The following is a 21396-nucleotide window of genomic DNA, read 5'->3' on the forward strand; positions in this document are numbered from 1 at the left end:
CCTCTGAGAACATCCCTGCCCCATGCTCAGAGCTGCCTGGGCACATGAGCCCCATCAGCACTCCTGTGGCTAAGCTGCTGCTTGCACCCATAGGATTTGGAGTGCAGCCTGCATGCAGGAAGAGAAAGCCACCAAAAAGAGAGGGACACCCAGCAGACAGCTTGTCCCAGTCAGAATCCCCATGCTCAGTCCAGCTTGGGGAACCATGAGTCCAGGCTGTCACCTTGGGACCACTGCCATCAGAGATGCTCTGCAAGGGGCCCGCTCAGAGAGAAGGGAGGCTGAGAGATTGTTTCCCTTCTCTGTATTAAACCTGTCTGGTTTAATACTTGTTCACACTGGTGAGTCAGTTATGTCTGAGCTGGCATTTGTTCCTGGAAAAAAACAAAAATAAAAGAATGACTTGAAAAGAAGAGGGAAACAAACATCCTTTAAAAAGCCCCTTTGGCTTAAAAGGAGGAAAGACTAATCAGGCAGATGTCTCCTGTGGCCCAGCTGCTCCACAGCTCCCAGCTCTGCACAGGAGCCCCCCAGAGCACCACTCTGCCTCCAATTGGTGTTCTTCTTCCTTGCATCCTGCCAGGAAAAACTGCTGAGAGGAAACGTTCTATGGCCAAAAGCTGTCTTTCCTTCTCCCTGGACTCCCTCACACTCTCCAGCCATTCTCTGGCCAAAACCGAGAGCTCTCTCCACATCCACATGACTCTTAGTCATCTCCAGCACCGTCAGCCGTGCTCTCATCTCCTGGCCCCAAGACCTTGTCTTGCTGGTGCCTCTCTAACTGCCCCCTTTGGAGAAGCCCGTTCCCTGCGGTTTGTGGTGTGGGAGTGTGCAGGGTGTCCCTGCTGCCTGGCACCTTGGCACTGCAAGTGCAGATTCAACAGCCACCTCTGTGCATTTTGGAGCAGCATTTCTCTTTCTGCCCACGCCGGTGTCCCGGTCACCTCCCCGCTGCCGGGGCTGCAGCTGGGAGCAGTTGGGAGAGCCCCCCTGGCTGGACCTTCCTCCCCTGTGCTTCCTTCCCAGCACTGTCAGGTGGTGGCTGTTACTTCCCACCCCAAAGCTGCTGTGAACAGCCTTGAACTTCTGCTGCAGCATGAGGTTATCCAGAGACAGAGCAGAGAGCAAGGGGCACCCGTGCCTGACTGGACCTGCTGATCCTGTTGACTTGAGTGTCCCTGGGAGAACTGGTTGGCCTCAAGGCTGCCTTCACCCCTGTCTTGGAAGGGCCATGGTCTAGTGGAGAGTTAACGAAGTGTCTAATTTACTAATTACTAACACTGCTAATTAGCTTGCTAACTACCTAATTACTGATTGAAAGTGCCTGCCAGGATCTCAGTTATAAAACAGCTTCAAGCAACCTCCTCACCAGTGAAGCAGGAAGGCTGGGTGGGATGGGCTCTGGGGGAGGAAGGATCTTTGCTTTAGCCCTGGGACTGCCTGGTGGTGACAGGGTTGCTGTGAGCTCCATGGTTGGAGGTGCTGAGAGGTTCCCAGCTCTCCTGATGGGGTCCCCATGTGTCCCCCAGCCCAGAAGGGAGGGGTCTTCAGGCTGGACTCCAGCATGTGATCCTGTTGGGGAGGGTACTACAGTTACCATGGGCATTGGGGATGATCCTGTGTGGCCACAGGACCCCTGTCTGCGCTGGGAATCACACTGTTGGTCAACACAAAATAATTTGGCTTCTTCACAGGGCTTTTCCCACCTGGGAGCTGCTCTAGGCTGAATTGCATTTGTGTGCCTGTTGTGAGGAAGTCTGCCATGTTCCGTGGGGGTCCTCAGGTCCCAAAGCCAGCAAGAGCCACTGGGCCTGAGGTAAAATGTGTCCTGTTGAGGTAAAATGGAGTCCACTGCCCTCAAGGCAGGTCCCAGTCAGGCGCTTTGTGTCCCCATGCAAGTGGAAAGGGTGTAGGGAGTCCCTGTGTTTTGGGGTGGCAGTAGCCAGAGCACACTGGGATTGTCCCGAACCTCAGCATAGTGCAGTGGTCCCTGCCAGCCCTGGGGACTGGAGTGGGGTTGGACCCTTTCCTGAGGCTGGAGGTGACCCCAAACAGCAGGGGGTCCCTGCAGTGGGGTGCATGCATGGCCCCACCTCTGCCACGGGGGTGTGACACCGGTGACGTATCAAAGCATTGCCTGCTTTTTTTTTTTTCCCCCTCCTGTTTCAAAAACAAACAAAATAGGGAATTTGTTAACTTGTGGTCAACTCAGAAAGGAGAAGCTCCTGCCAAGGGAGTGCTGGGGACGGTGCCCGCAAGGAGAGGCACCCGCTGCTCGAGAGGATCCTTCAGCTGCGTCCCCCCTCCACGCTGGGGACACCACGGTCCCTGGGGACATGTGTCCTGCTCTCCTCCTGCTGCTCAGCACAGCTGGCTTCTGGCATGGTAGGTACCCTGACTCACAAAGCCCCCCAGTGCCTCCATGTCACTCCAGGGGTGTTTTGGGGTGTGGTGAGGATTTCCCGGGTGTCTGGTGCGAGTGCTCCATCCCTCCTCAGGTGAGTTGTGACAACCTTGGTGGGGATGGAGCAGTGCTGAGGCTGGAGTAACAGGTTTCCAGCTCCTGGAGGTGGGGGGTGAAGTTGGGCTCCCAGTGGTGTCTCCCAGGAGGCTGCTGTGGGCTGGGACAGTCCCTGTTTCCGGAGGCTGCTGCATGAAGCAGCCACTGCTGTGGGCAGGTTCAAGGAGCCTCAGCACAGGTAGGGAGAACGTGTCTGCTCTGTGGCACAGAGTGTGGTACTTAGTGCAGACTTGGCTGTAGCAGCTTTCTGAAGGCCATCCAGGGCTGGCTGCAATTACAGAGGGAAGGCAGTGGTGGAAAGAGGGTGTGTTGCTGGTCTGTGTTGCCTCTGGAGCCCAGCTGTGCTGAGGGCTTGCCCTTGGCTGCCTGCAGCATTGCCAGAGTAAGGCCAAGGAGGATGAAAAGGTGCACGTAGCATAGGAAGAGCCTTGGCAGTGGGGAGATGGGAAAGGGAAACTTCTCTCTCTTTGGGTCTGGAAAGGGTATAGGATGAAGGAACGGTTCAGCAGAAAGTGTGGCCCGAGGGAAGCTGCCTCTGAAATAACCCTTTGCTTAAACAGGGCAAGAGCTGGAGGTGCTTGGTCTGCAGGTGAAAGAGTCAGAAAAATCAGCTGCATTGGCACCACCCAAAGCACCTCATGCCCAGCTGGAATGTCTGAGGATTGCTGATTTCTGGTGGTGCTGGCATGCACAACAGGGGTGCAGGGCCAGGATGTGATGGAAACAGAAAGTCAGGCAGCCGAGAAGGGAAAGGTGAACACATCTGTTTTTTGGGGCTGTGGAGGTGGCCAAGAGGTAATAACCCATCAACCTCAAAAGTCACTTAAGCCTGTTTTGAGGTTTACGACCAATCAGATGGAAACCAGTATTACTAATCTTGCATTTTGAAGTGCTGGCAGCCTCTCAGGTCCACTGTCCTTCATTTTCCTTTTGAGCTTGCTTGGGGAGACGAGGAGACTGTGGTGTGAGGTCCTCCCTGGAATGGGCAACCTGGAGGGAAAGAATTCAGCATGTAGCAGGGAGGCAGTGTATCCCTCTTGAGCCACTGCAGTGCCCATCTTTTCAGCCCAGGAAATTTGCATCCCTCTCGCTGTTGCACTGCACGTTGTTGCAGTTCAAGTCCTGTCTTCAACATGCTGAGCAGGCTTTTTCCAGGTCTGCTGTGCTGGGAACTGAGTTGTGAAGGCTGCGGGGTTTTTAATTTTTTAATTTCTGAAGTGTTTTTTTAAGGTTATAGGAACTAGACAGGTCTGATACACATTTGTGAGAGATCATAACAATAAGCTCTCAGGATCTCTCCAAAGGTTTCTTGAGACAGTGGGAAATGCAGGTCACCAGCTGTGACATCTTCATCAGGAACTGTCTGCCATGTCAGGCTGTTGGACACACATCTGTGTGAGTACCAGCACTGTTGGCCATCTGCAGCACAAAGCTGCATCATTCCAAGGTTCTCCACAGTAATAGCCTCAAGCTGGAGTCAGAGCCTGACTTCCTTCTCCTACCTCTTGGATTGCAAATGCATCTTCTGAGAGTACCCAGGGCTGATGTGGTGTGACTATTGTGATCTGGGCTCTTGCTGAGCGAGTGTAAGGGGCCGAAATCCCAGATTCAGATCAAGCAGAGAAAAGATTTTGCACCTGATCATCTCACATCTGTGTTATTGGTCATCTCGAGAGGTCTTCCCGGGGTTTTTGGTTTCTTTTTGTTTTCTTTGATGATCTAAACCTCTGAGGTAGAAAACCCAAGCAGAGCTGTGATGAGCACACTTTCCTTCTCCCCTGGCCCCCCAAATACTGTAGGTCAGTCTGGCGAAGGGGTCCTTAAAAACCAAACTTTTCCTTGCCATCTTTGAGAGTGGGACAGGGGGAGCTCAGCTCTCGTATGGGTCCCTCTCAGAGCCAGACCTTAGGCCAGTGATTCCTCAGGACCAACTCAAGATCCTGATGACTGGATTCCTTGGTAAAGATCTTGAGCATTTCTGTCTTACCAGCCTTCACTTCTCCTTCCTCACCAAACCCTCAGCAGAGGGAAGCAATGTTTTGGCTGACATGGGAGAGGCAGGGACAGAGCCTGTGGCTGTAAGGAGAGGTCAGGGTTACACAACCCGAGTGTGGCAAAACCTCTGGCCAGCAGTTACTGGCAGTGCTGCGGAAGCTGCTGGAGAGCAGCAGAGAGACATCCCTGGGCTTCGTGCAAGATTGCACACTGGTCAGCAGGGAGAGAGCCTCCCCAGCAGCCCTGCTTCCCCATTCTGGAAAAGGTCCTGCTGGTCTGACTCATCCCCCAGCACACACAAAGGAGTGGGTGCTTGGATGACGTTCACCTCACCTTGTCCTGCATTTACTGTCTCTGCTTTGTCTGTCCTCACTCCACCTGTGCTGGTGGTTGTGTTTTTGATGGGAGTCTCCAGTGACAGCCTGAAGGTTTCATCCTCAGTATTCAGGAGAGCACCTACCCAGAGCCTGTTCTGACCACAGCATCTCAGTAGTAAGTGTAAGTTGATGACAACAAGGATGCAGAGTGATATGACTCTTGTTTGTTTTGGGTTTTCCTGCTGTGGGCAAACCAAGGATCAGTTACAACACAGTCTTTCCCTGAACTACTTTGAAAGCAGCTGTGAGTCAAAGAGCTTGGCTCCCCATTAAATGGTGCTGAAGGCCTGGATGCGGAGGGATAGCCAAAGTGGAGAGTAGGTGAGGGAAAAGAATCCACTGACAGAGAATCAAAGCAACAGAAATGTCGAGTCCCAGTAGAAATCACAGCTTAGCAAAAAGGGGAGGAATGTTGTGCCGCAGATATGTGGAAAATGTGGCTTTGCAAATGATTCTGGGATATGTTTTCCTCCACTCTGGGAATAAATGAGGCTTTTCCTCTTTCCACAGGTAGATAAAAACATAAAAAAAAAAAAAAAGGAGGGGGAGGGAGATAAAATGTCAAATATTCCATCCTCTGAAGATCCTTGTCCTCTGCTTCTTCCCAGAGGGCCAGTGAGTTTGATCCAGACCTTGTCTGAGTTTCCCCGTGACAGCTGTGTCACTGTCACATACCAGCAATGCTCTCCAGGGCCTTAAGTCTTATATTTCCAACCCTTTGTTGCGTGGAGGGAGGCATCAGCCCTAGTCAGCTTAAATGATGTTTTTGGGGCTCTGACGTGTGAGCTCTGGGTGTTACAGCCCTGAGCACAGCTGGTAACACAGGACACACTTTTGTACCTTGGCTATCATGGTCTTCCTCACCAAATGAGCTGTGAGCAGGGATGGAGGAGGATAGGGGTGTGCTTCTGCTGGCTGTTATAGGGGCAGTGTCCATGGCAGGAGGATCATTGCCTGCAGTGACCTCTACAAAGAGCAATGAGTTGATAAATTCCACAGCTACCTTTATGCTTAGTGTAATTTGAACCAGGGTGTATGTCCCTTTAAGATGTGAGGACGGGTTAGCAACTGGGAAGGAAAGCAGAAGTGGGAGAATAGCCCTGGATAGGGACTGGAGGAGGGTGCAGAGCCCCCTGAGCACAGATAGCCATTTGCAATGTGTTTCCTGTCCTCCCTGAAGGCCTGGTGTGGGGGTGGCAGCACCACTTCTTCCCTGGCCCCACAATACTGATTCATTTCACGCTTCCCCCCACCCTAAATATAGGTGGTGACTCAAAGAACTCGCTGATATGGCAAAACAAGGAAAAATATTTCCTTCTGACACTGAGGGCTGGATTAGGACTCTGGTTCCCCTTTATTCAGCCAGCAGAGAAACCATCTTCAAAGTGGAGTTGGCATCAGAAATCCAGCTGGTTGTGACGCTGGTGTCCGCAGGTGCTCCATGAACAACTGCAGCCATGGGCTTTCCTCAGCTGCTTAGCTTTCCTGTGCCTCAGTTTCCTCTCCCCAATATGAATAATAATGCTGACTCACTTCATAATGTTTTGATGATATCTGTGGGGAGAATGCTTTGTGTGATTCTATGATACACGTAAGGAGACGTCCTTCAAAATCCAGCACTTGGTGACAAAAAGCCAGTCTTCCCAAAGGACATGCACTGATCTCCCACTCTGCAGACCTGCTCTGGCTCATCACAACACCACTGCAACAGAGAGCCCCATCCACCAAACTTGACTTAAACTCCAGCAAATGGTGCTATGAGCTAAGCCAGTTCATAGGGCAGCTCCAGCTCTACCACAAAAGGAAAACTGTTGCAAGAAGAGGCAAAACCCAACAAGAACAATTTCCAAGCTAACATCTGCCCTAATCAGCTCCAGATGATTATTTTTCCTGTCCCAGAGCTCTAAATGTTCACATGGCAGGAAAGGGGGAAGGGCAGGGGGATGGTGTTTCTTCCCTGAAATTCATTCCTTGGAGTATCAGGCCATACTGGTCAGGTGGGAGAGAGAATGGGTGGAGTGATGTGAGCCAAAAAGCCAGTCTGAATGCCAAGCTTAGCCTTTTCCTCATGCTGAGATACTCTGTGCTCAGCAGTGTGAATTCCTCTTTAGGGATCATTTTTGCATCCTCACTCTCTCTTTCCCTTTCAGGCTCAGCATCCCCAGTGATCAGCCCTGACCTCTCTGCTCTGGTTGTCAACACGGGTGATCGAGTCATCCTGCGCTGCTCAGGAGAGTCTGAAGTTGAATGGATTAACCAAAGGAATGCATTCAGTAACCACACCATCAGCACACTCAGTATTCCCAAGGCCACTTACAAGAACACTGGCACCTACAGTTGTGCTCATGTCAACAGCAGTGACAAGGGCATTGCAGCTGTCCACCTGTTTGTGAGAGGTAACCATGCTTCTCTCTTCCCACATCCAGAACAGCCTCCTTCCAGGGAGCACAGCCATTACACAGGTCCTTTCCACAGCTTCTGGCTGTGTGTGTGTTTGGGGAGCAGTGTAGGCTCCTGGTGGGGCAGTGGCTCACCCACAACCATGTAAGTCCACACAAAATGGGGCCCATGGCTGAAGCACTGGGTTGAGCTGCATCTCATTCATATTTGGGAATGTCCTGGATGTCTCCCTCTATCTACTGTGGCTTCCCTTCCTGAAAAAACAGGGATAAAAGTCTGTTTGGTGTTGTAATGAGCTGTGAGATCTGCAAATCAGAGAACTATGTAGCCAGCACCTCAGACAAGGGAGAGAGTCACATGGATCACATCCTCACAACATGACCCGAACTGAAAATATTATTTTATCCCAGAAGAATTTTATGCTGTGGTGGCTCCACCACTTGACTTCATCCCTTCCCTTGTACCAGAGGTTCTGTCCTGGGCAGGGAAGCTGGAGGTCTGATAAATAAAACTAACACCGTGGTGAAAAGTTTAATTAGAGGTAAGCATACTTCTCAGCCTCTCCTGTCTATGTACATTTGTGAGCTGATTGCTGTGACCTCCTCAAATGGCTTAGCTGGAATTGGGCTTGTCGTGTGAGTGTTTGGAGGCTGAGTCAGGCAGGCGTTGAGCAGGGCTGCCCCAGCATCAAACTCCCACTGGGAAGCAATGCTGGAGACCTGCCTTGTCTGGAATGTGTTTCTGAGCTTCAATGCATTTTCTGATCCCTTTCTCAAGCCTATCTTGTCTCCCCTGCAGATCCTGATAATGTGTGGTACACTCCGGAATTCCGGGTCCTTGGAGCTGAAGGCGGCACTGTTGATCTCCCCTGTCTCATCACAGCCCCTGAGTATGGATCCAATGTGACTCTGATAATGGATGATGTCTCTCATCTCCCACCTGGGACCAACTACTCTTTCAGTGCTGAGAGAGGAATAAGACTATACAATGTACAAAGCAAGCATAAGGGTTATTACCGATGCCAAGCAGAGATAAATGGAAAAATAAAGAAGTCACCAAGAATAAGACTGGTTATGGAAGAAGGTAAAGGATTGGGGTTGTTGCTGTCCTCAGGGCCACCAATAGCTAAGCTGGCTACAGTAGATACTTAAAGAAAAGCTCCTTACTGGTGGCAGGAAAGACCTTCTGAACCTGCAGTTTTTAAAGTGTTTAATGGAGGCCAAATTCCATCAGCCTCTGGCAAATTGGTTCCTTCAGTTGAGACCTTAAAAATCATCTCATCCCAAACTCACTGCCATGGGCAGTGATGCCACCCACTAGATCAGGTTGCTCAGGGCCCCATCCAACCTGGCCTTGAACACTTCCAGGGGTGGGACATCCACAATTTCTCTGTGCAACCTGTGCCAGTGCCTCACCATCCAAGGTAGCCAGGTCCTGGGGAGTGTCCAAAGTACATGGAATCACTGGACCAGCTGATGTTGAATCTTTCCCTGCTTGCCTTTCTGTAGCACTGAAGAAGCCTGTGTCGGTGGTGATGGACCCTACAGACCATGTGCGAATCGTGGGCGAACCTTTCCAGGTCACTTGCAGAGTAACTGCTCCTTCCTACAAGTATAACATCAGATGGGTGACAGCAGCAAAGAGGGTAAGCTGGGCAGCTTCAATGGGGTGTGGGGCTTTTCTGGAAACTGGGGGACATAGGGTGGTAAGAACTGCCCAGATCCATGTCACCTGCAGCAAAGCCATGAACTACCCAAGCTGTAGAAATCTGAATATCCTTTCCTCGGGATGACATTGTCAGGATCTTGCTGCAAGAGAGGAGGAGAATATGTTGTTTCAGCTGAGTTCATTGGACAGGAGCCACAGTACCTTTTAAGGCAACATTTCCCCACCTAGCCTTGCCAGGGCTTATAAACCAGCAAACGTGTTCAGGACACAGAACTCTCCAGAGGAAGGACACGGGTGAAAAAAGGGAATGCATTTCAAAATCTCTGCTGACTTTTAACTGCTAGATGGTTAGATAAGGTTTGCCAGAAGTCCTTATTGTGTCTGATGTCTTTATTAAGGAGTTGAAATAACACGCAAGGACTGTTTGGATCACAGAGTGTAAGGCCAAGTTGCAGTCAGAGGGCTGACAATAGCTATAGCCTAACTGCTGTGGAATATCTGCCCTGGATACTTAGGTTTAATATACCTCTGGATCTCCACACAGTTTGCTCTGGGTGATGTACTCTGTAGCCCAGAACAAGAGTGGGTGTGCATGCTTGTCTTAAATGTTCAGTTCATCCTCTGCCCTTCCAATGTCTGATGTTCCCTCTCTGCCTGACAGGTTCTGAGGAGTAAAAACCTTGACTTTGGAAATGGTAACTACTTCATCAACGACACCCTGTCTGTTCCAGCCGTGACCATGGAAGATGCTGGGAAATACATCTGTATAGCTAACAATTCGGTAGGATTCAGGAATGCCTCAGCAGTGCTTCAGGTGGTAGGTGAGTGTTTCCCCAAAAGACCAGGGACACTGAATCACACCTAGCCTTGAGTATTTGCTGCTTCTGCCTCCATCCTGTTCCTAGTTTTGTTGTTGGAAACATAATTCTCACTTGTGCCTGAAGGCTCATGTGACAAGCATGGAACTGCTAGGAAAGGAAATGGTGCTCCTTTCACATCTTGAGGAGCAGGAGGACATGTTTTGGGTTCTGGATGAAAAATTGAAATGCTCTTTTCAGTCCCTGTGAGTTTATAAAAAGCTTTAAAACAATGAACAGAGAATGAGGCAAGGTTGTGCTGAAGACCAGGAAAAGCTTAGAAGGAAGGGCAAACCATATGAGCAAAGTATGGATCTTTGTCACTTCCATCACAGATCCACATAAGAGGATTCAGGTCTGTTATACACTTGTTTGTATCTCAAGACGGAAAATTCATCCTCACAGTTTGCAGGCTGGGGTTTGCTGATCCAAAGCTGCTGCATACCATGGCTCAGAAAGAGGGCTTGGAATGAGTAGTTTCCAAGTGGGAAGCCAGGATTTTAGCTAAAAGGGCCTGTCTTTTATGAACAATTAGGAGATACTGTTTTAGCCTCATCACTTCTTAGGACACAGCATGTAAAACCTCTTTCCCCATGAGAGTTCACTAAGGTTTTCTAGCTCTCCTCAGGCAGTGTAAACTAGGCTGCCATGACAAAGAAGCAGTTTAAAAGTACTCCATTGGCAACATAACCTGTGTAGTGTCTCATTCCCTCCTGCAGTCTCTTAGCTGAGGCTGCCCTTTCCAATAAAGATCTGTTTATGAAGCTGGTATAAGCTTGTTCCAGGTCTCTGGATGTGCCTGCTGATGTTCATGCTCTTCTCCACCCTGCAGAGAGAGGTTATGTGTTCCTGACCCCAGGGGACACCACCAGCCAGGAGGTTGCTTTGGGAGAGAGTCTGAATCTGCAGGTCCACATTAAAGCTTACCCAAAACTTCTCCACTGGGGCTGGGAACACACAAACCCCTTGAAGAACTCTGGGAGCACCATATTCAAGGGCCAGATGATCTCTGGAAACAACTGGTATGTGCTCCTTGCCTTCTACACTGGCTATGGCATGTTTCTAACAGTGCTTTCCTTGAGACAGGCAGGCCCCATTCTACAGAAAACTATCAGGTTTTGAAGAGGGGAACTGTTCTACATTTCTGTCTTCTCTTTTCAGTATCATTAGCAAACCACACTGAGGAGGTATGATCAGGTCAAGGAGGACACCACCCTTCTCTAACTTGGCAGCCTTCTCTTTAGAAAACCTTGTGGAATTCAGTATCACATTTGTGATCCGGTTGTTCAAGTCTGCACTCTCCTTGCAGGAAGAAATTGCAGAGGTGGATGATCAGTAGAGAAAACTTTAATTCCCTCACTACTCCTTGGACCTGTCTCATGCTCTGGGGTCTGGAGAGTGTGTACTGAGTGACACTGTAGGCCCATGTCTAGAGAAGCCAGAAGCATCATTATGTGGATGTGATCTAACGGAGGGCACAGGTCTGCTCTTCCAAAGCCTACAGCCAACTGAGACCAAAAGGAGACTGAGAGAAAATCATTCAATTTGTTGGGGCGTTTGGGCAATTCCCCTTTCATTTTCTTAGAAACCAAAAATAATCCACAAGAGGAAGTGTGCCACTTAGCAGGGGTGATAGCTTTAGGGTGAACACTCGCATGGGGGGCTGAGAAATGGGCTGAGAGCAGAGGGGAGCGGGCACTAAGGGAGCACGACTTCATGGAATAACTCATTCTGCCAAAGGCAGGAGGACAGGCATCCCCTGACCCTTCAAAAGCAATGATTTGGATGTTAAATTATTTCTGAGCATTCACCCACCTGTAGCCTTTCAGAAGTGCTGAAGGGCACTTGATGGCAAAAAAAATTTCCTCTAAGGAAGGTCAGTCCCTCCCTGCTTCCCCTGAAGAAGGAAACAGCAGGCTCCCTCATGGGCTGGGGTTAGTGCTGGAAGCGTTCACTGCTCCAGAACACAGAAAGCAGCAGCATCTCACTGAGCAAAGCCTGTGTATTCTTCACTGTTTTTGCTCTCTTTTGGTGAGCAGGTACAACAACACACTCTTCCTGAACCGCCTGCAGGAGGGAGAGGGAGGGCTCTACACATTTCATGCCCTCAACAATGAGACCAGTGCGTCAGTTACCTTCAGTATCTCTCTGAAATGTAAGTGCTTGCCCATTCTTTCACCCTGCTCGCCCCCGGGGCTGCTTCCCAGCTGGAAGCAAATTGAGCGAGGTACCAGGGTGCTTCCAGCTCAGCACCCATGGGACACACAGCCCCAGCCCAAACCTGACAATGAGTAGCACAGGGGTTGCTGCTGTTTTATTTTTGCACACGTGGAAAGTGAACCAGAGCATGGGGGATGTGCTCTTCCTCTGGTCACAGCATTCACTGCTTATGTGACTTCCCCAACAGCTTCTCCATCGGTCTGCAAAATCAAGGTGCCAGCCAATGACTCCAGCATCCTTCAGTGCTTGGCCCTTGGCTACCCTGCCCCACGTATTGAGTGGTACCAGTGCCCTGTGCACTCTGACAGGTAAGAAATGCCCAGGAGACTGAGCAGCTCCAAGGTGGGCACTTGCCCTTGCCATGCTGGCATTTGCTGAGCACCACCACATGTGTAACAGCAGTAGAGATGTTGCTCTGCTAAAAGAAGAGGTTCCCAGGGACTGCCTGAGTAGAGGGGGCACATTCCACTCCTGAATGTCTTGAGCTTGAAGAGATTGGCCACCAGTGATTCATGTTCTTCCCATGGTTTTCTGAGGAACATGTGGATTCCTTAGAGAAGTGCCCTGGCATATGTTGCCGTAGAGCTACATCCTGACTGGTCCAGTCATCTTTCTGGGACCTCCAGAGCTCTGAGGCTCTGCAGAGCACAGGTTCACTGAGCTACAGCATCATGAGAAGCTGCCTGGACACAGCTGTTGTGTCTCAGTACCAGCCCCACTGAAAGGACTGCTGGCAGAACGCAGCTAAGGCTCTGTCTGTACAGGGCTGTGGTGTTCAGGGAGAGGAATTTAGCTGGGGAGAGAGCAATGTATCTTAGAGCTGGCAACCCTAATTGCCCGTGTCTCCTCTCTAGTCTGACACAGGCAGTGTCTGTGAGCTGCTGTGCTGCAGGGGAGCACTCATTCTCTCCTGCTCGCTGTCTCTGCAGATACAACGAGGACTATAGATTGCTACGGAATGACTCCAGACCCCAGGTGGTGAGCATGCTGCCCTTCCAAGAGGTGGAGGTGGAGAGCAGCATCCCCTTCCAGGAGCTGGATGCCAATTTCACCTTCTGCTGTGTGGCCATTAACGGAGAAGGCAACACTTCTGACATGTTTCACTCACTCACCATCACCAGTAAGATACAAACTGGTAGCTTGGCACAGTGGGGGAGAATCTGGGGGCTTTGAGGGCCCGTCATCCTATACGTATATCCCCACTGTCTTGCAAGAGAGCTGGAATAGATTCCACAAGCCCTGTACCCTCACAAGTGGTGGGAGGCTTTGGCGTTTGCCAGTCTTAGGAGCCAAGTGGGAATTTCTGGCTGGGCTGTGGCCTGGGACCAAAGGCTCAGCCACGCCATGAACATCTTATTACTGCAGGGCTCGGCTCCAGGGCACGGTGCAGCCAGCAGTTGCTCAGCCCACCAGTGTTGGGGTTGCATCTTTTGATGGGACTGTTCTTGTTGCACAAATCTTGGCCCCTAGACAGTCTGAACTGCACCTGTTGCTGTTTGTGTGGAAATTGGGGTGCATTGGGGGAACAATTGCGGCCTTGAATTTGGCATCAAAAACTTCCCTCAGTTCCCGGTAGCTCCCAAAAGGGTGTCTCTGAGGCCAGTGCTGGGGTGTGTTGCATACAGGGGAAGCTGAAGTGATTAGCTGGGCAAAATGTTCCCAGAGATGGGATTGAAATGGGACTGTTTTACTCATTCTTCTTTTCTTCCTCTTCCAGGAAGCATCATGGCCCCTCCAAACAAGCTCTTCAGCCCCATTCTCTCCACCTGCATAGGCGCACTGGTGCTGCTGCTCCTCCTACTCCTCTTCCTCCTCTACAAGTACAACCAGGTCAGATTCCCTGTTGCATAGCAAGGGCTGCAAGGGCTGTCCAGCCTCAGAGGCCACACAGCCTGCACTGGCAGGAATCATTCAGCTTGGAGGTACCAGGCAAGCTACCTCCCACACCTCCACTGCCTCCCAGCTTCCCCCAGGAGTTTCCTGCTGCAGGGCAAAGCTCGTGCACCAAACCCAGTGTGTTAACACCTCTCCTGCCCTGGTCCCTCAGTCCTGTAACCCAGAGGTCAGTGTGGTTATTGTTTGGTGTCAGACAAAGGTGCTCACTCTGTGCTGTCAGTTGCAGCTGGTTTTGCTTTGGTCTCCATAAATCCATGGAGTGAATTAAGGAAGTAAAAAAAGTGGTTTGCAGTTTGCATTCACTTTTTATTCTCCTCACTGCTTTATAAAAACTGTCTTTATGGGGAAACAGGATGATGTTAGGAGGAGTTTGTCTCCAGGAAGACTTGGTCACTATTTTTATATAAGAACTTGGCCCATTTTCTCTGCAAGACTCATTTTCAGAATTTGGATTCCTTCTCTGTTGTTTCCCTAAACTGAACCAATCAGTAGCCACCTCTGCTTCATCAGTGGGTGAAAGTCACCTGGTTTTCAGCTCTCCCTTTTGGCACCCTTCCTTTGACAGCCTAACAAGGCTGCAAATTTTGCAGCAAAGTTCTGGTGCTGGTTGTCAGACAATCCATCAGATCCCTCTCTCAGACAAGCATCTACAGCTTTGCAGGGAGAGCTGCCTTTGGCCAGTGGTCCAGAGACAGAGGGAGAACAGTTAATCAGTGTATAAGCACATATTTGAAAAAAATAGCTTTTAGGAAGGGCTTGCAAGCCCAAGAGAAGCAGGACATGGTTATAAATAACATGGTTACCTATCTCAGCCATGGGCTCAAGAAGCTTCTCTGCTCCAGCACTGCCTTGCCTGCTTACTTCTGCCACGAGATTCTTAGAAAAGAGAAGAAATTTTTACTTCTCTTTCTCCATTTCTTTTTTTTTTTTCCCCTGGAAGGGAAGTCTGGCTGGGCCAGCTCCACCGTTCTGCTGTGCTCAGCAACCAGGGTACCAAGGAAGGAGACACAGTGGGGACATCTCCCCCCAGCACCAGCTGGGCACTGGCAGCCACTGCTCTGGTGGGATGTGCTGGCTGTCCCAGCTCTGCCATTCCAAATGGAATGCTTTCAGTGAAAGAGGCAAGAGAACCTCCCCCAGTTGTGAGTGATGACCTGGGGGAACTTTGTAACAGCAAAGGGACCAGCCTGTCCAGACGAAGGCTCTCTCATTCAGTCCAGGTTCAAAACAAGAGCTATTTGCTGGGCTGAAATCTGTACCTTCCCTCTGTGCCTGCAGAGTGAGAGCTAGAGGGGGTGCTGGGGCTGGGGAACCCTCAGAACTCGAGGAACACTGAGTAACTGGAGCCTCTTCCTTTCAGAAACCCAAGTACCAGGTGCGGTGGAAGATCATTGAGGCCTGTGAAGGGAATAACTACATATTTATTGATCCCACTCAGCTGCCATACAATGAAAAATGGGAGTTTCCCAGGAATAACCTCCAGTTTGGTAAGAAACCTTCTGTGCTGCTTGGGGGTGTGAAGCTCATCGCAGAGCTGAAATGCTCCAAGGGTCAGAGCCAAAGCTCTGGGCAATACCCAGAGCTGCATGCAGGCATTAGAGCAACATCCTTAACCAGGCCTGGCTGCCCTCTTCCCCACAGGGTGGCAAATGGTAGGGTCCAACCTCCTTCCATCTTCCATTGCTCCAAGGAAGGTTGTCAGGGTCCTATCCCTTCTTTTGCATATGGGGTCATTCCCAAGGCATAGAGCTGGTGAGGCATGTTTGGAAATGGCCTTTTTCCCACCATTTTTGTTCACAGCAGAGTTCCCCATGGATGTTAGCCAGCTCCTGACTAAGGGATGTGTCATCTTTTCTGGGCCCAGCAGGAATCCCCACCCACCAGGCATCCTCCTCAAGGCTGTGTGCAGAACAACTGCTCAATCTTTTTCTATAAAGCGTCTTACAGGTACCTTTTTTCCTCTCTACAGGAAAAACTCTTGGAGCAGGAGCCTTTGGAAAAGTGGTAGAAGCCACTGCTATTGGGCTGGGCAAAGAAGATTCGGTCCTCAAAGTGGCTGTGAAGATGCTAAAGTGTAAGCACAGAGCAATTTGTGAAGGTTGAAATCCCCCAAGCCCCTTTGGACAGGATGTATTGTGTGTTCACCATGTGTTGCTGCCCCCAGTCTGCAACATCTACTTTTTAAAGATGTTTCTGTGACAAGTACCAGGTGCTGGAATCACATTACTATCATTTTTGTGGACATGGGAGGCCAGAGGAACAGAAGACAACGTTTCCTCTCTGAGTGTGTCTCCTCCTTTTTTCCCAAATATCTGTCTACACGTTCTTCCATCCTCCCCCTTCATGTCTTGCTTGTCCCTCCCTCACTCCTTCACAAAGACCTTCTCTCCCCTTGCAGCATCAGCAGACACAGATGAGCAGGAGGCTCTCATGTCTGAGCTGAAGATCATGAGTCACTTGGGACACCACAAGAACATTGTTAACCTGCTGGGAGCATGTACCTATGGAGGTAGGATCTGACAGCCCTGCTTCCCCCATGGCCCCCTACCATGGCCTGCTCCTCTGAGGCTCTTACCTGTCCTCACCTGTCACACCACAGAGCGAGCTGATGAGCTCTCTGGGTTCTGCTGCCCACCCAGGGACAGAAATCCTCAGGATAGGTCACAGTAACACCATTTCTTAATGAACCCTTTCTGCTGCTCTCCCAGGCCCCATCCTTGTCATCACCGAGTACTGTCGCTATGGAGATCTGCTGAATTTCCTGAGGAAGAAGGCTGAATCCATAATTATCCAGGATTCTGCCCTGGATACCTCTTTAGACAGTGCTGCTGATTACAAAAACATTGACCTAGAGAAAAAATACATCCGCAGGTAAGAGCAGAGCTCGGGGGGCCACAGGGCTGAGCAACACAGGGCCTGGGTAGAAGTGTGCAGAGCACTGTGCTGGGGACAGATCAAGATCTGGGGACTGGCAGGATACCAGGATGTAAAAGTCACTGGGGTGGCATGTGTTTAGACCTGGTTATAGTTCTGAATTTTTCAAAGATTTTGACAGCAGTCATTGAACATCCCACAATAAATCCAGGTTTTTGTCCAGTCTGTCCTCTCACAATCTAGAACCAAAACTTTTGGGCTTCCTGCACTGTTGGGCACATGGTTTTCGTAGGATGATGCTCCCCATCAGCCAAGAGCTTAAAAATGAGGAGCAGTACTTGGAGCCCCATAACACAGGGCACCAGGGCCAGGTTTTTCTCCCCTTTCTGAATCAGCTCCAAACCTTTCCCTTTGCCTTTAATCCTCTGGCTAAGTCACCTCCTGCAATCAGGGATGTGGTTTTTCCTCTCAGTGGATGTGGAGCAGGCAGAAGGCACTGCTGGAGGGTGCTAACAGCCTGCCCCCATCTCTGTTGTTTCTCATTCAGCGACAGTGGCTTTTCCAGCCAGGGTTTGGAAACATATGTTGAAATGAGGCCTGTGTCGTCGTCATCATCTTCAGTAGCATCAGATTCTGCGCAAGTCAGGGGTGAGTCAAAGCCTCATTCCTGAGATTTCATGGTTCCTTTCTTTTGGCCATCCTGTTTGGTTTAGCTCTGGGAACCACAACACACCACAGCTTGTGTTGCTTGCCAGGTTTGCAGCAAGTCTAAATCTCTGCTTTGAATTTCAGGGAGAAGCTTGGAGGAGGAAGATGAAGCCAGGGAGGATCTCCGTCCCCTCAATCTCTCTGACCTGCTACAGTTCTCCAGCCAGGTGGCCCAGGGCATGGCATTCCTTGCATCAAAGAACGTGAGTGCCAAGAGGACAACACCCTGTCTGCAGAAAGCTTGGGATGTCTTTGGATGGGGTGACCAAGCTCAAGCAAGTTGCTGCTGGAAATGGGCCTCTCTGCTCTGTTTGTTGGGTTCAAACAGCCTGGGCCATGGTGACTGGTGTTCCCTCCAGAGCCTTTGTCTCCCCCAGCCATCACAGAAGGGCAGTGTTATAGGGGGAACCCAGGGCTGTGCATCATGCTAATCTCAACATTTTCTCCCCTGCTTTTACATGAAGTCAGGAATTTTGTTGTGAAGCTTTCTTGCTTTGGCAGCGTCCCTGCTGCCCCAGGGACAAGGAACTGAAAGTGGCCGTTGAGCTGTCTGCCAGAGCTGGCTCAGAGTCACTGTGTGACTGTTTCAGAGATGAGGACACAGTGTCAACAGCCCCTGGTTCTGAGCCTCCTCAACAGCCCCATGAGTGATTAAAGGACATGGCATGAAATGTCAGTGTCTTAACATTGCAAATGAAGTGCTTGCAAGAGAGCCCATATATTCTGTACGTGACACGGTGCCTCTGACAGGGGCTTTTCAAGCAGTACTGCCAAGTGGTCTCCTTGCTCCTACAAGTTTTGGTGACAGGCCTGGACTGCAGGGAGTTATTTGGGACTGCTGGTGGCTGCTGCCTGGGTCTCAGTTGTGGTTTTTTCTCCCCAGTGCATCCACCGTGACTTAGCAGCCAGGAACGTGCTCATATCAGATGGACGGGTAGCCAAGATCTGCGACTTCGGCCTGGCCCGGGACATCATGAATGACTCGAATTACGTTGTAAAAGGCAATGTAAGTGATTAAAATGGGCACAAGAGAAGGTACAATGGCAGGGTGGGGCTGGAACATGAAAGACAGGGTATAGCATAAGCCGCCAGCTTGTCCTAGCCTGCAGGACTCTCTGCTCTTCCAGGCCCGCCTGCCCGTGAAATGGATGGCCCCAGAGAGCATCTTTGACTGCATTTACACAGTGCAGAGCGATGTGTGGTCTTACGGCATCCTGCTCTGGGAGATCTTCTCCCTTGGTAAGAAAGAAGCAAGCTTGCAAACCTATTTTGTTTTCCACGGCTCACTACTGCCCTAATGTCTCTGCAAAAAAATTTCCAAAAAAGGAGGAAGGTTGACAAAAATCTAGGTTTATCAGGGCTATAAAACACTGTGTTATGCTTCCAGAGGGACCATTAAAAACAATGGATTCTGGATCATCTGCTCTAACTTATAACCGAGTAGCACCTGCTCAAGTGATGCTCCAGGCTTCCTCTTCCCACCCCTCAAGCCTGGAGTGTTAAAGCCTCTGTCTGAGAGCCACCTCTGCTTGTGTTACTGCCACAGGGAAAAGCCCATATCCTGGCATGGTGGTGAACAGCAAGTTCTACAGCATGGTGAAGCAGGGATACCAGATGGCCAGGCCTGACTTCGCTCCCTTGGAAATGTGAGTGGACAAGGGCCTGCTCACTACTGGGCCCTGACACAGAGAGGGCTGCAGGGAAGAGCCTGGGGATCAGGCCCTCCAGCAGCACCATGAACCTGCTCTATCCCTGTCTGGCCCTGCAGGTACAGCATCATGCAGGCCTGCTGGAGCCTGGAGCCCACACGGAGACCGACCTTCGACCAGATCAGTTGCTTCATCCAGAAAGAACTGGAGGAGCATAAGGAGCAGGTGAGGACCTTTGGAGAAGAGAAGGGGGGAGATGTGCCTTCCCTCTACATGAACACAGCTCCTGGACAACTTTTGTGATGTCTCTTACTGTTAGCTGATGGGAGCAGTGTAGTGCTGGTGGGAAGTGCAAAGAATCATCCAGATTTCCCCTTGCTAAGGGTAAAGTCACTCCCCACCATGATCAAAGAGAGCTAGACAAAGAAATGCAGCTGCTTGGCAGAAACCTCACCAGGGCAGTGATACACTGCCAGCACAGCACCCTGCCCCACTCCCCTGGCTTTGCTGTGCACTCCCTCGGGACTGGCTGTCCATAAAAGCACAGGCACACGCCTGCCCTGCCAGCTGGTCATGCCCTGTGGGCACCGCAGAGAGGGGCAGTGTGGAGTGAGCATCCCCAGCTGGTCACCCGCATGGAAACACCATCAAAGGGGCCAGAGTAACTTGGGGTGATGTGTTTTTTCCTTTTCTTTCAAGGACTACACCAACCTCCCCTCCACTGCTGAGGAAGACAGTGGCTGCGATACCTCTGGCTGCTGCGAGGAGTCCTGCGAGCAAGAGGAGAGTGGGCAGCCCCTCCTCAAGAGCAACAACTACCAGTTCTGTTAGCTGGGACCATGACCCTGGGGTTGATCCTTGTCCTGGCTCTGCAGAGCTCATGGTTCTGCTCTGCCCTAGGACCCAGATGCCTTCTGCTTTGGCCCTCTCTGTGCTTTCTAAAGTGTGAGTGTTACCGACTCCCTCACCAAAAGGAGAGTGAAGAAGTGACTAAAAACCACAACTCACCATGGGGTCCCTAAGGTCTTATCTTACCCTACCCATAGCATAGGTAGGATGGTAACAGGCTCTACAAGGTACACAGAGGTCCCCATCACATGCCTCACCCCTCCCCAGAGGAGGCTGTGGGAGTTTGGGTTTTGTAGGTTTTTTTTAAATACCAGTTGCAGCCAAGTAAATCACTGACCCCTTGTGTTTTATAAGCACATCTTGAAGTAAGTCCTGACACTGGAACTGCTCCACAAACCCTCTTTCTTGGTGGTCCTGCTCTCTTCCCTTTGTCAGTCTGACCCTGGATGGTGCAGAGTGAGTGTTTAGATATAGGTGAAGCTTTTACATAGCATTAAATATGCATTAACCCCCACACTTCCTCATGAAATTGACCTCTCTGCAGCTGATGCTTCTGCAGGGAGTGTTTGGGTGAAGTGAACCATGGAGCCAATTCCAGGGTTATGTGAACTTGTGCCCCAGTAACAGGAGAGAGGGGCAGCTCTTTCTCAGGTAAAATACAGCAAGAAACCAGTGCTCTTTCATGTGAGCACTGAACACAATCCCAATCCAGGAAAGAATGGCAGCTGAAACAGGTCTGAAAATTATCAACATAACACATATCCTACAGAACTTCTGAGTTACTGAACATGTAGCAATCACTGCCTTTGTTATGATTACAGACACACTCTTGTATGTAATTTCCTAAATGTATTTTTAATAGAACAGCTGAGGTGATTTTTCTTCATAAGCTAGGGCCTAATGCCCTTCAACTTACTTCTCGGCTAGCTCTTGCTCAGGGTTACTACGGCCCCATCCACCCAGTCTGGTGTAGCTACCAGAAGTAGCTAAAGAACCTTCTCAGCTTCACCTGCTCGGTGGGTAAAGGATCCGTATTCCAGGTACAAGCACTGACAGGGCTCAGGCAAACTACAACAACTGCATTGCAGGTGGCCTTTGTCACACTGTGAGCAATTATACTGTGGACCATTTCTGATTATATTAAACCTGATTTTATGCTAACACCAAGTGATTCATTCCTCCTTACTAAACGAAAAGCTAATGTAACTCTATCTGTCAGCATTATAAAAAAATAAAATACTTAACAAAATGAGTCCCTTCCAGGGCTCTAAGGACTCTTCCCAGAGGGGAATGGCTCAGGGCATGGGTGATGCACTGACCTACCCACTCACCCTCCAGTTCTGCTCCAGCTCCTCATTACCAGTTCTCAAAATCACTCATTC

At 50.3% G+C, this 21396-nt stretch overlaps 1 protein-coding gene across 1 annotated transcript; it reads left to right on the forward strand.

The window, feature by feature from the left end:
* Nucleotides 1-2184: 2184 nt before the first annotated feature.
* On the forward strand, nucleotides 2185-21175 carry CSF1R (colony stimulating factor 1 receptor). The gene is made up of 21 exons (XM_064672059.1): nucleotides 2185-2385; nucleotides 7044-7289; nucleotides 8092-8376; nucleotides 8802-8938; nucleotides 9623-9782; nucleotides 10651-10840; nucleotides 11858-11973; nucleotides 12226-12346; nucleotides 12968-13158; nucleotides 13756-13868; nucleotides 15295-15421; nucleotides 15904-16008; nucleotides 16333-16443; nucleotides 16643-16805; nucleotides 17356-17456; nucleotides 17601-17719; nucleotides 18400-18522; nucleotides 18644-18755; nucleotides 19063-19162; nucleotides 19285-19390; nucleotides 19865-21175. The coding sequence occupies exons 1-21, from the start codon at nucleotides 2337-2339 to the stop codon at nucleotides 19994-19996; spliced, it is 2907 nt and encodes a 968-aa protein (XP_064528129.1). The 5' UTR covers nucleotides 2185-2336; the 3' UTR covers nucleotides 19997-21175.
* Nucleotides 21176-21396: the final 221 nt, after the last annotated feature.

The sequence above is a fragment of the Pseudopipra pipra genome, chromosome 15 (genome assembly GCF_036250125.1).
Source record: "Pseudopipra pipra isolate bDixPip1 chromosome 15, bDixPip1.hap1, whole genome shotgun sequence".
Taxonomy (NCBI): Eukaryota; Metazoa; Chordata; class Aves; order Passeriformes; family Pipridae; genus Pseudopipra; species Pseudopipra pipra.